General features: G+C 56.0%; 4 protein-coding genes across 4 annotated transcripts; 1 reads left to right on the top strand and 3 right to left on the bottom strand.

Annotated features, from left to right (window-relative positions):
- Positions 1-511: 511 nt before the first annotated feature.
- MONBRDRAFT_12702 (uncharacterized protein) lies at positions 512-4939 on the top strand (the record flags this gene model as incomplete). The annotated part of the gene is made up of 4 exons (XM_001750543.1): positions 512-3751; positions 3894-4050; positions 4147-4592; positions 4685-4939. The coding sequence occupies 4 exons, from the start codon at positions 512-514 to the stop codon at positions 4937-4939; spliced, it is 4098 nt and encodes a 1365-aa protein (XP_001750595.1).
- Positions 4940-5419: 480 nt separating this feature from the next.
- On the bottom strand, positions 5420-8501 carry MONBRDRAFT_30115 (uncharacterized protein; the record flags this gene model as incomplete). The annotated part of the gene is made up of 12 exons (XM_001750580.1): positions 5420-5686; positions 5762-5884; positions 5986-6092; positions 6186-6387; positions 6496-6678; positions 6763-6862; positions 6971-7574; positions 7619-7733; positions 7877-8000; positions 8095-8144; positions 8250-8306; positions 8382-8501. 12 exons carry the CDS (start codon positions 8499-8501, stop codon positions 5420-5422), a joined length of 2052 nt encoding a protein of 683 aa, XP_001750632.1.
- Positions 8502-9549: 1048 nt separating this feature from the next.
- On the bottom strand, positions 9550-11464 carry MONBRDRAFT_34649 (uncharacterized protein). Its single transcript, XM_001750581.1, has 6 exons — positions 11441-11464; positions 10663-10870; positions 10483-10574; positions 10101-10337; positions 9922-10011; positions 9550-9793 (listed from the first exon to the last, which is right to left on the bottom strand). Exons 2-6 carry the CDS (start codon positions 10844-10846, stop codon positions 9602-9604), a joined length of 795 nt encoding a protein of 264 aa, XP_001750633.1. The 5' UTR covers positions 10847-10870; positions 11441-11464; the 3' UTR covers positions 9550-9601.
- Positions 11465-11713: 249 nt separating this feature from the next.
- Positions 11714-13736, bottom strand: MONBRDRAFT_34650 (uncharacterized protein). Its single transcript, XM_001750582.1, has 5 exons — positions 12998-13736; positions 12587-12769; positions 12280-12436; positions 12008-12139; positions 11714-11887 (listed from the first exon to the last, which is right to left on the bottom strand). Exons 1-5 carry the CDS (start codon positions 13567-13569, stop codon positions 11789-11791), a joined length of 1143 nt encoding a protein of 380 aa, XP_001750634.1. The 5' UTR covers positions 13570-13736; the 3' UTR covers positions 11714-11788.
- Positions 13737-13805: the final 69 nt, after the last annotated feature.

Below are 13805 nucleotides of genomic sequence, written 5' to 3' on the forward strand. Positions count from 1 at the left end.
CCCGAGGCACCCAACAGTGTTGTGTGTCACGCCCGGGCCTCGCTCATCTGGCTCGTTAGCTCCCAACTTCAGGGGCGAGGAAATTAAAATTCCAGGCGTCAGCCGAACGGTACGGCCCCGGCTTTGCATTGCTCATTGGAAATTTCGCGCGTCTGCCAACCATTCGCAACGAGGGAGGTGCACAAGATTCAGGTCGACTTCTTTCTTGCGTTTCATCTTTAGGCCTCAATTTCTGTGCAAGCTGCTGACGATGAGGGTGGTAATAAGTGGTGGGACTTTGAGTCGGTATGACCCGGCATTTCCACTCCTGCTTGAAGTCTAGCGATGCCAGTCTGCCCAATACCTGCTCATCCCGTCTTTGTGCGTTTCATGTTTAGTTGGGCTCGCTTACCATGTCCAACATTCACAAGAATGGTGAAGTTCGGACCTTGAGTTTTTCCCGAGGCCACATTCTCGTCACATTGATCTATACTCCTTGTACGTTGATGTCTGGTGATATCAGCTGGTTTTGATGCGGGTTGTAAACACCACAAAATCTGTGGCCCGCGGTCCCTCATGGCGGACCATTTTTCTTTTTCGTGGTGGCATCTCAGACGACAATTGCTACGCGAATTCGGACTCGTGTGGAAGCAACACGGCATGCACATTCACGGGTCACGATGCCTACGTTTGTAACTGCAAGAGCGGCTATTACGACGTTCATTCGGGAACAAGGGGAAGCTATTCTTGCTCTGCTTGGTCCTCATGCTCAAGCTCTCAGTACCAAACTTCAAGCCCAAGCGCCGTTGTTGACAGAGGCTGCAGCAGTTGCTCAGTCCTCACTTGCAGCAATGGGGCCTATCGTACAGGGTGTGGCTATGGGTCATCAGGGACTTGTAGAACCTGCGATTCGTGCAGCACTACCACCAGCACTACCACCAGCACTACCACCAGCACTACCACCAGCACTACCACCAGCACTACCACCACTACTACCACTACCACCACGATCTTGCAGTGCGAACCCTTGACTGCACCTATGGATGGCAATGCTCAGTTTGAAGTCCACGGGGGCATTTCCATGGCCTTTTTCTCCTGCAACGCCGGCTTTAACATGCTGGGCAACCCCGAACTCTATTGCCGCTACAACGAGGAAGAGGGCGCCGCTCAATGGTCTGCTCCCGTCCCCACTTGTCAGGGCACTCTGTGCGATGTGGATGTGGATGTGAACGTGGTGGAAAGCTCTGCCACGAATGGTGGACGCTACCCGAGCACCCTAACCTCTTTCTGTCGCAGCGGCTACACTCCCTCCGGTGGTGACACCAGGCGCACTTGCTCCACTTCTGGCACGTACATGGGCACCCCTCTCACTTGCGTGCCCGTCTCATGTGGTGACGTCCCAAGCGATGGCGCCACTCCCAACGCAACCACGGCCACATATGGTGACGCCGTGGCTTACACCTGCCCCGCAGGGACTCATATGACTGGCGATGCCGTGCTGACTTGTACGGCCTCGGGCGCCTTCAGCGCATTGCCCCCTTCTTGCGTTCCCTGCCCTATCAACACGGCTCAAGCCCAGAGCGGGCATGCAGAGACAAGCTGCGAGCCTTGTGGTGCAAACATGGCGACCACTAGTCTTGGCAGCCACGCTTGCTCCTGTGACGTCAATTACATCGTGTCCAACGGCGCCTGTCAGGCTTGCCCAAGCGGCTTTGCCAAAGCTGGGATCGCCAACACCACATCGTGCCCCCTCGTCAACCTCGGTGTCTCTTATACCCTCTCTGTGTCTGCTGCCATGGCAACGGAGGAGATGGCGGGCGACCTTGAAGACGCGCTGGGCGCAGCCCTCTCAGCCGTGGTAGCGGGTGATCCCATCGACACGGTGGCTGTCACCCTGATTCAAGAACAGACCTCCGCCACGTCGCTCGTCTCTTTGGCTCTCGGTGTCACTACGTCCCAACGTGACAGTGCCTGCTGTGCCTTACAAACCGTTGCGTCGGGCGACTTTTCGAGCCAGCTGGAAGAGTTGGGCTGGGACGACGTGGCCACAACTTTTTTTAGTCGCTCCAATTGCGATGGCGTGCTGTGTGGTGCAGCGTGCCCCGCCGGGTCAACCTTGAAGGATGGCTGGTGCGTCATTTCAGAGCTGACGTGCCCGGATGGCTTTGCCGTTGTTGGCGATGCATGCGTGAGTGAGGAAGGCAATGTGCGCTGCCCCGACGGGGCCATCTCGACCCTTGTCAATGGCTCGATCGTATGTACATGGGCCGTTGTTTGCCCCAGCCCGGACCATGTATACGATCCGGAGCGTGGCTGTTTTGCGCCTGACACATGCGCGGCTGGGGAGGAGCTGACAGCCGAGTATTACTGCATTCAGAGTGTGAAGGATTGTGGTGATGGTTTCATCTACAACAAGAGCCTAGTCACGCGCGAAAATCGCGCCAACATCCGCGCCGGTTGCCAGGATATTAACGAGTGTGCCACCTCCACCTCGCCCTGCTCGTCTGACACCATGTGTGTCAACACGGCCGGGGGCTTCACCTGTGAGTGCATTGACGACTCACTGCAGTACAATGCGGTCCTCATGTCATGTGTTGACCCCAACGCTTGCGTGACGCCGCCGGCCATCGCCGCGCTGGGCATTAATTACTTTGTCAATGGAAATGGTGCCTGCGTGTCGGATACGTACGTGTGCAACATTGTCAACTCGGTGTATGACCCGGAGATTGTGACGCGAAATAATTTGGCCCTGGCTGGCTTCAAGCCGTGCGTGGCTTCAAACTCCAACTGCACGGTCTCTGGCCCCAGCGATGCCGTGGTGAGCTGCGTGTGTGCCACGGGTTATTCGGGTGATGCACAAACGGGAGCCAACAGCATCGGTTGCCAAAATTACTGCAACCCCAACCCGTGTCAGTTTGGGGGCGAATGTGAGGTGTCACGTCGTGGTGCGCGCTGCAAGTGTGCCGTCGGCCTGAGCGGCCCCACATGCTCGATTCTGGACGCTGCCTGCGACGGCCGTTGCAACGGTCATGGCACCTGCACGCCCGGTGCCGCCAGCCCCGATTTGGACCCGGCAACCTCTGAATACGAGTGCGAGTGTGACGAAGGGTTCGCGGGTACCGATTGCGAGGTAGATACCGTGGGCTCGGGCACAAGTCAGGGATCGACCGCGTCAGATGCATCCACTTCAATGGTGATTGGTGGCGCAGCTGGTGGTGCCATTTTGCTACTCTTGCTTTTGGTTCTCATTCTGTTCCGCCGCAAGCAAAAACCTGTGACACCCACGACATCCGAGGACTTGTACGCGGTCTTGGAGGTCCGCGATGCGGACATTTGGGAAGTGGAGCGGCAGTTTGTGCGCCTGGGCGAGAAACTTGGCAATGGTGCCTTTGGCGAGGTGTTTCGGGCTTGGATTCGCAACCGCCACAGCGGTGAGGAGCGCGGGTGTGCGGCCAAGACTCTCAAACCAGGAGCGCCTTTCGAGGAGCGTCAAGACTTTTTGTCAGAGATGACGGTGATGAAGGAGATTGGGGCGCACCCCAATGTAATTGGCATCATCGGGCACTGCTTGCGCGAGGAGCCGTATATTCTACTGGTTGAGCTGGCAGACTTGGGCAACCTGCGCGACTACTTGCGTGAGTGTCGGGCGTCGCGAAGCAAGCCGCAATCCCTTCACGTGAGCCAGATGGTCGACTTTTGCCTCCAGATTGCCAGCGGCATGGCCTTTTTGGAACAGAAAAACGTGATTCACCGTGACCTCGCCGCCCGCAACGTATGTATCAAACACTGTGTCTTGAATGTCTGCTGTTTGTGTGTGCTATTCTACAATCTTGCTCGAGTCATGAATGCATGCAATCCTGCTTGAAGCTCACTGGCGTGCGCGCTGCCTGGGATCCTTGTGCCAATTTGTCTAGGTGCTCGTGGGCAAGAAGCTCGAATGTAAGATCAGCGATTTCGGCCTGGCGCGCAACATCGAAGGCGAAGAATACAAGACCACAGCCACCAAGTTGCCCGTCAAGTGGATGGCTCCAGAGAGCTTGGCGGACCGCATCTACACTACCAAGTCTGATGGTGCGTTTGCGTTGCCCCTTCACGCTTGCCTAGCCCAGCTGTGATCGCTGCCACAACTCACCAATTATGGCATTGCCCGTGCTCTATACTTTGCAGTGTGGTCCTTTGGTGTGACGATGTGGGAAATCTTCTCCCTGGGAGGAACCCCATACAAAGAGTACCGCAACGGTGATGTTTTCAATCTGCTGGAGAAGGGCTATCGTTTGCCCACGCCACGTCAGGCCCCTGCCGAAGCCGACGCCATTGCCCGCATGTGCTGGTCGCTGGAAGCAGAAGATCGACCCACGTTTGGTGAGTTGGTGGATCTGTTGACGGACATGATCAAGGAAAAGAACTTTTCAACGGCCGTACCTGAGGCCGATAGCGAGGAGCTGTACGAGTCGATTGCCGACCTGTCTGACGAAAGCGAAGGCTCGGGCATCCGAGCGCCCGCGCGTGGCTCCAGTGGCGTTGGGGTCTGGATGGGTGCCGACATGTACGAGAGCCGTTTCGGCGGTGACGACATTTACGACAACGAAGCCAATGGTCAAATGCTGAGTGAGGTATGTGTGATGACTTATGAATGCCCATTGCTACCCTGTTACAACAAAATCTGCCGTCGCCTCACAACGGCGCGTCTGGCTCGTCTTGGCAGGGTCCGCTCATGGCGAACAAGGTCTTTCGTGCCAACGAAAGCAAGAACGCAGAGGGGCCTATCTATGAGGTTGCTGGACCTGCCACAACTGGTCGCTTGGGCCCCATGGCTGTGTACGACTTTCCCGTTGCCAATGACACCAGCGGACGCCGGGCCACTGTCTATGACCGCCATGCTCAGCCAGCACCCTCGATCGACTTGCAAAGTAGTGACGCCACCATTTACGATTTTGCCCTTGATGACATGGAGATTTGAGGCTCTCAAGAGCGAAGGGCTAAAAAGTTATGATATCCGTGTCTTCAGCATTGCTCGTGCTTACAGACAAGTGGACGTGTTCGTCCTGTTGCAACCCCACTGGTTTCTTGTTTTTATCTCAAATGACAACAATCTTCACTCAACGGATTCTTGATTAGGACAGCACTTGTAAAGTACATGTAGTATCAAATCCCCAATTGAATGTTTAACTTATGTTGAGTACATCGGTGGGCAGCAAGGCCAGGCTTGAGTGTTTGCCCTTTTGTGACGCTTTGCATCAGCAATCACCTTCGAACTCCCCGTCAGAAGTGCGAGTCGAACGTTTCGTGAGCAAAATAGGAAAGAATTCGATTTTCATTGCAGTTTCGTCTTTGTAAATGGCGTGCAACATGCTTGAGCACAGGCTCTCGCCTTTCGGATTGGGCAACACTTTGCAAAGCACGGACCACCTCAGCTTTGAACCATCAAGACTTCTACCTGCTAAAAGCTTGCCATTTTGACCGTGGCAGGAGGCACACGAATGGTGGGGGCTGAGACTGTAGGGGAGTTGGTCATGGAACGGCCATTGGCAGGCGTCTCCACAGAGTCACTGGTAAAATGAGGCGGCACATCACGGGACTGAGATGGTTTGGGCAGCGGCGTGGCCGTACTGCTTTGGCTTTGTTTTTGACTCTGTGGTTGGCCACTGCTGCTGCTGTTGCGGCGGCTGCTGTTGCGGCGATCCTGTTCGTGGCTAACTTGCAAGCGCTGCCGAAGCGGAACAGGGAAGGAGTAAGCTAGCGAAAATAAAGGCGCGGGGTGCAAGTTGGGGTGTCCACAAACCAGGTTGTAGATGACGGTGAGCAGGTAGAATGCCAGGGGCCCGACGATGAGCCCTTGGGTGCCAAAGGCATAGTAGCCAAGCACGACGGCGAAGATGGTCAGCCCAGGGTTATGTGTTAATCCCTGCCGTCAAGGGTGGTTATGGAAGCGAAAGCATGTTGAGCAGCGCGCTCAATCAGCTGTTGTCTTTGCCCTTGCAATCAAAGCCAAGCTAGCAAGCGTACCCGGGCTTCCTCGAGCTGAAAAACGCGCGCATCCATGAAGGAATAGGCCAGGATGTGTGCAGCCAGGAGCAACAAGCCACGCAGGAGCGCAAAGTAATTGGTGCCCGCTACAAGAGGAGCATGGGCGAAACTGTCAGGGCCCTTTGTTCATGACTCTGAACGCAGCCCAGAGCCGGGTGTTAGATGGGAGTATAACTCACTGATGAGTGGCGGTACGCCGATGGCACACGCCCAGATTGCCGGCACAGCCAGTGGGTTGACAATGTACGTTAAGGAGAGGAAAAAGCTCAAGAAGGTGGCAAAGTAAGTGAAAGGGATGCCCAAGAGGCTATAGCTGGTTAGCGTGATCATGGCATGGACGGATGCCATGGCCAGGGGGATTTGAAACGAGGCCACAATGGCCTTTGTGGACATGCGGGCACCACAACCGCGTGAGTTGGATGGGCCACCACTGTCTGCCAAACGCGCCGGGTGGACAAGCACCAGAAGCAAGCAAGCGTGGTGGCATACCGCTTGGATTTGTCCCAAGATGCGGTCGCGGGAGCGTGGGCTAGCTGGGAGCATGACGCGCACCACGCTCTCGAGTGGGTCCTCCTCGGCCGAAGTCATCTCATAGAAGAAGATGAAGAACGCCACCAGCTGGGAGCTGTATGCACCAATTTTGAGGAGAAAGTTGCTGGCTGTCAAAGCAAACTATGCGGGGATGAATGTCGGCGAGGAAAACACGTGCCGTGTCATTTGACTGGTGGTGTTGGCTGTCAACGCGAGAAGATTTACCTGCAAGCCCAAGCCCACGGGGTCCTGGAGGGCGTTGATGACGGTCATGGCAGCTTCCTGCAGGATGGACATGTCCTTCCACAAAGACATGGTGCCGCCACTGCAGTGTGGAAGCGAGCACCAAACGAGAGCATGCCGTGGTACGAGTTGATATGCGTGCCTGGAGTATCAGATGAGGGCGAGGGCGCTGGGCCAGTGGCAAGTGTACCTGGCGGTGGCAGGCGCGGCGCTGCTGGTGACAATGCGATCAAAGAGGGGCCACCAGGTGGTGTTGTTGTAGAGTCCAGCCAAGATGTCACGACTATCCATGACGGCTGCTGTCATGCTGGTATTGGTGCGGACGGCAGCTTCAAGGCGAGCAGCAGCGGGCCACCACTCTGTTTCGTTGAACTGCATTGCCACCTGTTCGTAGCCTTGCTCGATGTAATGGGAGATGGAGGCCAAGTCATTGTGCAGATTGCCTTCCTTGGCTGTTGGGCACAGTGGCATTCGGGGGCAGTTGAAGGGGGAAGAGGGTAGGGGAAGGGGAACATGAGGTTCGGGTGGGCTGAAGCCAAGGGTCATCGTGATGGCTCGGGGAGAAAACCAGAGTAGGGACAGACCGTCAATGTAGGTCTGGATCCAGTTGTAAGCGCCTTCGATGGCTCCGGCACCCTCCAACAGGCTCTGAACGCCGAGAAAGACGACGACAAAGACGAGAAGAAGAGAGACACCAATGTTCAGGATCAGTGTCACCATAGCATTATCGCTCAGACCCATGTAGTGGTGCAAACGCAGCAGCTGCACGTCTAGCAGGTAGCCCATCAGCACGACTGTGGGGCCAGGGCAGGGCAGCATTTGGCGTGTGAGGTCAAACCTGCAGCAGAAGTGAGTTGCTTGTACACCTGCCAAGGACACATACAAATGGCGGCAAAAATGCCGAGAAGGGAAAGCAGGCCCACGTAGCCTGTGGTATGCACGATGGCGCTCATCTGTGCACATGACACAAGCAGAGGTGCGATTGAGGCGCGCAGAACATTGATGGCGATGATGGTGCTTGTGATGGCGGGTAGGGAGGCTTGCTGTGCAAGAGACAATCATCAGTGTATGGCGTGTCTAATTGGCTGGAACGAACCACCAGGAGCAGAGAGAACTGGAGAAAGCTTTGGGCCACCATGATACGGGCAATGTTGTGTGATTCACGCGCCGTCTGCATCGCCTCGGTGCTCATGCTTTGCACTTTGATGAGCAAGCGCTCCCTAAGGCCAACCAAAGCATGTCATTTGACCATAGCAACAGACGGCAAAAGGAGCGGCGGGGAACTTCCAAGGACTTGACTGGTCTCGACCGAACCTCTTGGACGGAGCCACATCGTCTTGTCGCAGTTCGGCCAAAAAGCTCACCTGCGCTTGTCATGGCCGTGGTCGGAGCAACAACAGGCATGAATGGCACAAACAGGAAGGATGCGTGCATGGTCTGGGGGCGGGGCTGAGCTCAGTGGCACGTACGATGCGCAGTTTGAGGGGACGGAGAGCTTGAGCCATGAGAAAGGACCAAAACACCACCTGTGTACCAAAGCTGTGAGTTGGAGTCGGGTGCTGGGGTCGGGCACAGCACGGCACCGCCCGCCAGAACCGGACCTGAAGATAGCTATGCCAGACCAAATAGTTGGTGTAGAGGAGATATGCCAAGAAGACGGAGAGGGCCGCTCCGAGCACCATGCTCAGGGCGATGGAGGAGGTGCGAATCGCTTCAGGCATGGCGGCGGTGAGCTGCGATTTATTTTTTTGGGACACCTCGTGAGAAAAGATTCTGGACACGGATGCAAACGGGGTGTGTGCGTAGGGCTCCACTGAGGCTGGGGCGATGGCTCGGGGGTGTACGAATCAATGGATCACGACAAGGTGGAACGAAATGGGCTGGAGGTGTGGCCATGGATACCAGGCCGGGGGACAGGGTGTTCTCAGCGGGAGGTGGCATGGGTGCATGTACGTACGAGCAGAGCCCACCAACGGCTTGATCGGTGTGCGACTCGAAAGCAGAGAGCTCTTGACAGTGGCAGGTCGACAAGCCCGTGGACCAGCCGTTGAAGATCCGCTTGACTCTGTATCTGCAAAGGCCCCTGCTACCAGGAACCCGGTCCGCCACCCGACACTGGAAGACCAACGCGCGAGCTTGAAACTGGACCACACACACTTCCGGTGCACGAGTGCACATTGGCAAGAGAGAGGGAGAGAGAGAGAGAGAGTTTGAGAGAGAGAGAGAGAGTTTGAGAGAGAGAGTTTGAGAGAGAAAGAGTTGAGAGAGAAAGAGTTGAGAGAGAAAGAGTTGAGAGGGAGTTTGAGAGAGAGAGTTTGAGAGAGAGAGTGTGTGTTTGAGAGAGTTTGAGAGAGAGAGAGAGAGAGAGAGGGAGTGTGTTTGAGAGAGTTTGAGAGAGAGAGAGAGAGAGAGAGAGAGTGTGTGTGTGTGTTTTAGAGAGAGTTCAAGAGTTCAAGAGAGAGTTTGAGAGAGGCAAACAGTTTCAAGAATGACTTTTTCTCTCTCACTCAAAGCTCATAGCGCTCATATGAGAAGCTGTTCATTTATGAGAGAAGATGGCTACGGGGGTTGGGATGAACAGGAGGCGGCACGGATGCGGGGAGAAGAGAGAGAGAGAGAGAGAAAGAGAGAAGGGCTGAGATGAAGGAAAAGAGGAGTTGGGGAGGCCGTGATGGCAGACGGAGCCAAAGAGGACGATGCGCGCGTGTGTACAGGACGGGCGGATTTGAATGAGCGCTCGGACAGGTGTGAGATGAGCGAGGGAGAGTGTTTTTTTTTTTACATGTTAATTCAGTTTCAGAAGAGATTTGGTCAAATGGTTCTACACACGCTCTGCTACGGCACAAAGGATGGGAAAGGGGCCAGTGTTGCCATGCCCGTGGCCGTGACCATGACCATGACCATGACCATGTCCATGGCCGTGGCTGTGGCCATGCTCATGACCGTGACCCTCTGACTCTGTCTTCTTGGCTTGGTCCATCATTTCTTTGGGGATGGTCATCATAAAGGATTTCTAGCCAAATGTGCAAAAAAAAAAAAAAGGGGGGGGGGGATTCACGCAAATAAGCAGGCAGCAAAAGCGCGGGATCATCAAGGCTTCCTTCAATAGGTCTTGTCCTCATCTCGGGACGCGCAACCCACCTCGGCGTGCACCACCTTGAGGTCGTGCGGGGCAAGCATCTCCGTCAGCAGGGCGCGGTCGTAGCCTGACGTGTGGTGGACGCCGGCCGCCTAAACAACAAGTGTCAAGAGGGTGACTGGCGGGATGCACGGCGCGCTCAAGTCACGGCCGAGTCTTGCGAGAAGCAACGTCAACGTACGGTGGTATCAAAGTCATCGTGAAAGTTGGATTGGTCTTCCATGCGCTCAAAGTCAAAAATGAAGAAGAGGCCACCGGGCTTTAGGCAGTGGCGCACAGCTGCCAAGAGCTCCTCCACCTTGGCCACATGGTGCAGAGTGAGGGAAATGACCACAATGTCTCGCGAGGCTGGCTCAAGCTGCTCGGTGCGCTCAATGGCCTCGTTGAGCGTCTCGACGTTCGTGACACCCGCCTTGGCCTGTCGGCAAAATGTTCGATGCATGTCATCACATTAGCACGAGCCGCAGTGAGGTGCGTGATAAAAAAAATCGTGTCCCATCTTCCCTCGCCTCTCTCCACAAAACAGACGTCGATGCCACAGAGTGCTTTCGGGCGGATCGTACCTGACGCTCCTTGAGCTTTGCGATCATGGCTGCAGACGGATCGGCAGCCAGAACGTCCTTGACCCGGGCAGCAAGCTCCAGCGAAAGCACGCCTGTCCCGTTATGACAATGATGACAAAAGAGGATGGGCAAGGAAAGGAGGACGCAGGGGGGCAGGGGTGACAAGCACATGTCGCTCACCAGCGCCGCAGCCCACTTCGAGGACGGAGAGCTGCTTCCAGTCGAGGCCCCGCTTGTTGATTTGGGTCTCCATTTCCTTGAGAGCGTTGAGGTTGCACTCGATGACGACGGGCATCTCACCCCAGCGTTCGGCAGCCTCGGCAAACCACTGCTCGCCATAGTTGGTCGGCTGTTCTTGCGCCATGTTGCAGGTATGCTCAGGGTTCAACTGAGGCAAAAACCCGTGTACGGGCAACCACAAGAGCAGGACCGAAAGCAAAAGAGATCGAGTGAGTCTGAACAAGAAGGCTGCCGCTCAAGTAGCGCGCGTGGTGTTGGTGTTCTGTCGTGATCAAGCGTTGATGTCCAACTCGGATCATGGATCTTGACTCGCGTGTGTGTGATTTCCCAGTTGCAAAAAAAAAAAAGTCACTCCCACCACCACTGGCCACCCACGATGCCGCGATGCGAGTGGAAGTGGTTTCCGATGTGTGTGCGCGTGCGTGTGTGTGTGTGTGTGTGGACAGCACGTCGGAGCCGGACACGCTTGGCAGGTCTTGGAAGCAGACCGCCGCAACGCAACGTTCGGGTCCGAAAAGGTCATGCGTGCACTGTGATGGGCCTAGACAAAGCCAGGTCCTCACGACAGCTGAGTGGGAGCCTCCTCCCCTTCCCCCAGAACAAGACCACCACCCCACACACGCTCTCAATGTTGTTTGAGGTTGGAGGTTGGCACCATGCCAGCACGTCCATCGATGACGGTGATTGACGTGCTGCTAGCTGGTCCCTCGACACCCACCTGGAGTCATCAGCAAAACAGCGCTCGATCCGTCTGCATAAACTCCATAAAAGTCGTCAGAAACTCAGTTTGTACCTGGTAACAAATCCTCAGCAAATTATCTTTTACCAACATAAACTGCAGGATACCAGCGCTGTAACAAAAGGCTTTGGGGAACAAGGCAAGGCTCCGCGGAGCTGATTCCTTCGGAGTTGCCCCACACTGCCCGGTCACACGGCGAGTCCTGCTGTTATGGGACCAGGGCTAGGATGCAGCGTTTTCCTGTGTACGGTATGACCCTATGACTTCAATTGCTGATTGAGCCTACAAGGTGCCCGGGAAATCCCATGGCAATTGCCGATTCCCAATTTACACGGCGCGATGGCTCTCGGGCCGCAGCTCCAAGGGCCACAGGGCCATGGCAAACATGCGTCGTTTGTCGCTTTGCAGTAAGTGCGGCAGCCACCACTGTAATTACCGCGCGCAAGTTATCGCGGCGTGAGGCAGCCGGTCACCAGGTCTGCGATATGCTTTCCATCAGCTTGCTCGCCCTCGCCCTTAACGCTCAAGGTTGCACCTGGCACTTACCAGGTAAAAGTGGCGTCCCATGACGGCAGAGATGCGCGCATACGCCGAGGCATTTGCGCTAGAGCCCGGCGGTGGACGCGCTTGTCCGTGAAACAGCTGCCGACACGTTGTGTCCCGATCATTGGTCGCATCCTGCGGGGAGGGACCGATGCACACAAGAGCGAGCAACCGCATGAGAGCAACAATAGAAAAAAAAGGTACTTGCACCCTGGCCCAAGACGCCCCTTGCCGACAAAAAGCGAAGGAGCCCGGCCAGGCGACTGAAAGCTTACCATTTGCTTCATGACAGCCAACGTGTTGGTTCCACGGTAGATCATGAGCGAGTGGACCGTCGACATGAATCCCGTGCCCATGGCCGTGAGCGTCATAAATACAATGTTCAAGGTGTGATAAAACAGTTCCAGGAAACCAAGCTCGCGATGCGCGCGCCTATCTCCCATCAGCACACCATGACCATCAAAGAGGAAGGAGAAACAGACGGTTTGGATCATTGAGTGAGAAACCAGCAGCAAGTGTTGGCGAGCGGTCGTTGGGTTGGGCATCCACATGCAAGCGTGGCACGAAAACGAGACAACGTACGCCACCCAAGACTGCACAAGAGGCACGTCCGATTCGAAAAAGAGGTGCCAGATAAAAGCCAGGTTTTGGCCCACCAAGCAAGTTAAAATGCCTGAATAGGCCATCACCAGCAAGCAGGTTGCCGTGCACGTGAAACTGTAGAGGCACACGTGATAAAAGTACTTGTAATTGAACGCGTTGATGCTGGCAGCCAAGGATACAAGGTCAAACGTCGTGCGTGAGAATCAGCGGTTAGTGTGGCAACCTCACTCCCTTCCCCTGCAAATTCATCAAGCTGAGCAGCCAGCTCAACCCAGGCGCCAGCAGTCAACTCACCACGTGCCCAGAAAACCACAGTGGTGGTCAAAGGTCAGGATGCAACCGCGACAAGCCCGGCAGTGGTGGCACCGGGGTGGCCGAGGTCGGTCGCACCGATCACAGCGCGTGAGGTGTGGCGGCGCACCCGGGCTATCAGGGGGCGGCAATTCGGACAGCGGCCGGCCGTTATATAAGAGCTGATCCGGGCTTGGCAAGCGGGCTGGCTCGGTGAGATGGGCTCGCCAAATGGCAATTTGCTGCAAAAAGACAAAAAAGCTGGCCACCAGGCACCAATGATACCGCAGGACCAAGGTCTCATCACTCATGTCAATCAGGCGCTCATAGTGGAAGAGGTGCCATTGATAGTAAATCAAGCTCCAAGTGACGAGCGTGCAAATAACCGGGGGGATGAGCATTTGGCGCCGATCCATGCCATCGATCGAGCGCAGGTTGTTCATCGGGTTGTACCGGTCCCGCGCCGGTGCAGGCTTATCAGGTCCCAGTTGAGCTCGCGCATCAGTGGCCTTGCGGCCGTTGAAGCTGCTGTTGGCACCATCCTCGTCATATCGCTGGCTCACGGCGTCCATATGCCCCATGGGCATCGCGCTCTCTGCGTTCTCTGCCCCGCTGCTGTAGCCCTGCCGTGGCGGATAGAGCTGGCGTGGCGGATAAAGCTGCCGATCCATCTTGCCTCGGGTGTAGTGCAGACGGTGATCCTCCTCAAACCAGTCTTGTCGACCCTCGCGTTCGCCCGCCGCCGAGCTGACGATCCGCCCCCTTCCCCTAGAGGAGACGCTGGCTTTTGGCGTGTTCCGGTCAGTTCACCAGCACCCCACGCCCGCGGATACTTGAGGACTTGAAGCCCACAAATCCTTCGGCACTGACCACCTCTAGTACGTCCCTGCCGTGCTCATTTGCGTAC

The sequence above is a fragment of the Monosiga brevicollis genome, genomic scaffold, assembly GCF_000002865.3.
Source record: "Monosiga brevicollis MX1 MONBRscaffold_43 genomic scaffold, whole genome shotgun sequence".
In the NCBI taxonomy this organism is placed as follows: domain Eukaryota; class Choanoflagellata; order Craspedida; family Salpingoecidae; genus Monosiga; species Monosiga brevicollis.

Excerpts from the sequence above, each read along its gene's own strand:
- MONBRDRAFT_34649 (XM_001750581.1), bottom strand. The coding sequence starts at position 10,846 with ATGGCGCAAGAACAGCCGACCAACTATGGCGAGCAGTGGTTTGCCGAG. Across the intron at positions 10,575-10,662 it reads CGAAGTGGGCTGCGGCGCTG|GCGTGCTTTCGCTGGAGCTT; the intron begins GTGAGCGACATG and ends ATAACGGGACAG. Across the intron at positions 10,338-10,482 it reads CAAAGCTCAAGGAGCGTCAG|GCCAAGGCGGGTGTCACGAA; the intron begins GTACGATCCGCC and ends TTTTGCCGACAG.
- MONBRDRAFT_34650 (XM_001750582.1), bottom strand. The coding sequence starts at position 13,569 with ATGGATCGGCAGCTTTATCCGCCACGCCAGCTCTATCCGCCACGGCAG. Across the intron at positions 12,770-12,997 it reads CACCTCACGCGCTGTGATCG|CATCAACGCGTTCAATTACA; the intron begins GTGCGACCGACC and ends CTTGGCTGCCAG. Across the intron at positions 11,888-12,007 it reads TGGGACGCCACTTTTACCTG|TGGTGGCTGCCGCACTTACT; the intron begins GTAAGTGCCAGG and ends CGGTAATTACAG.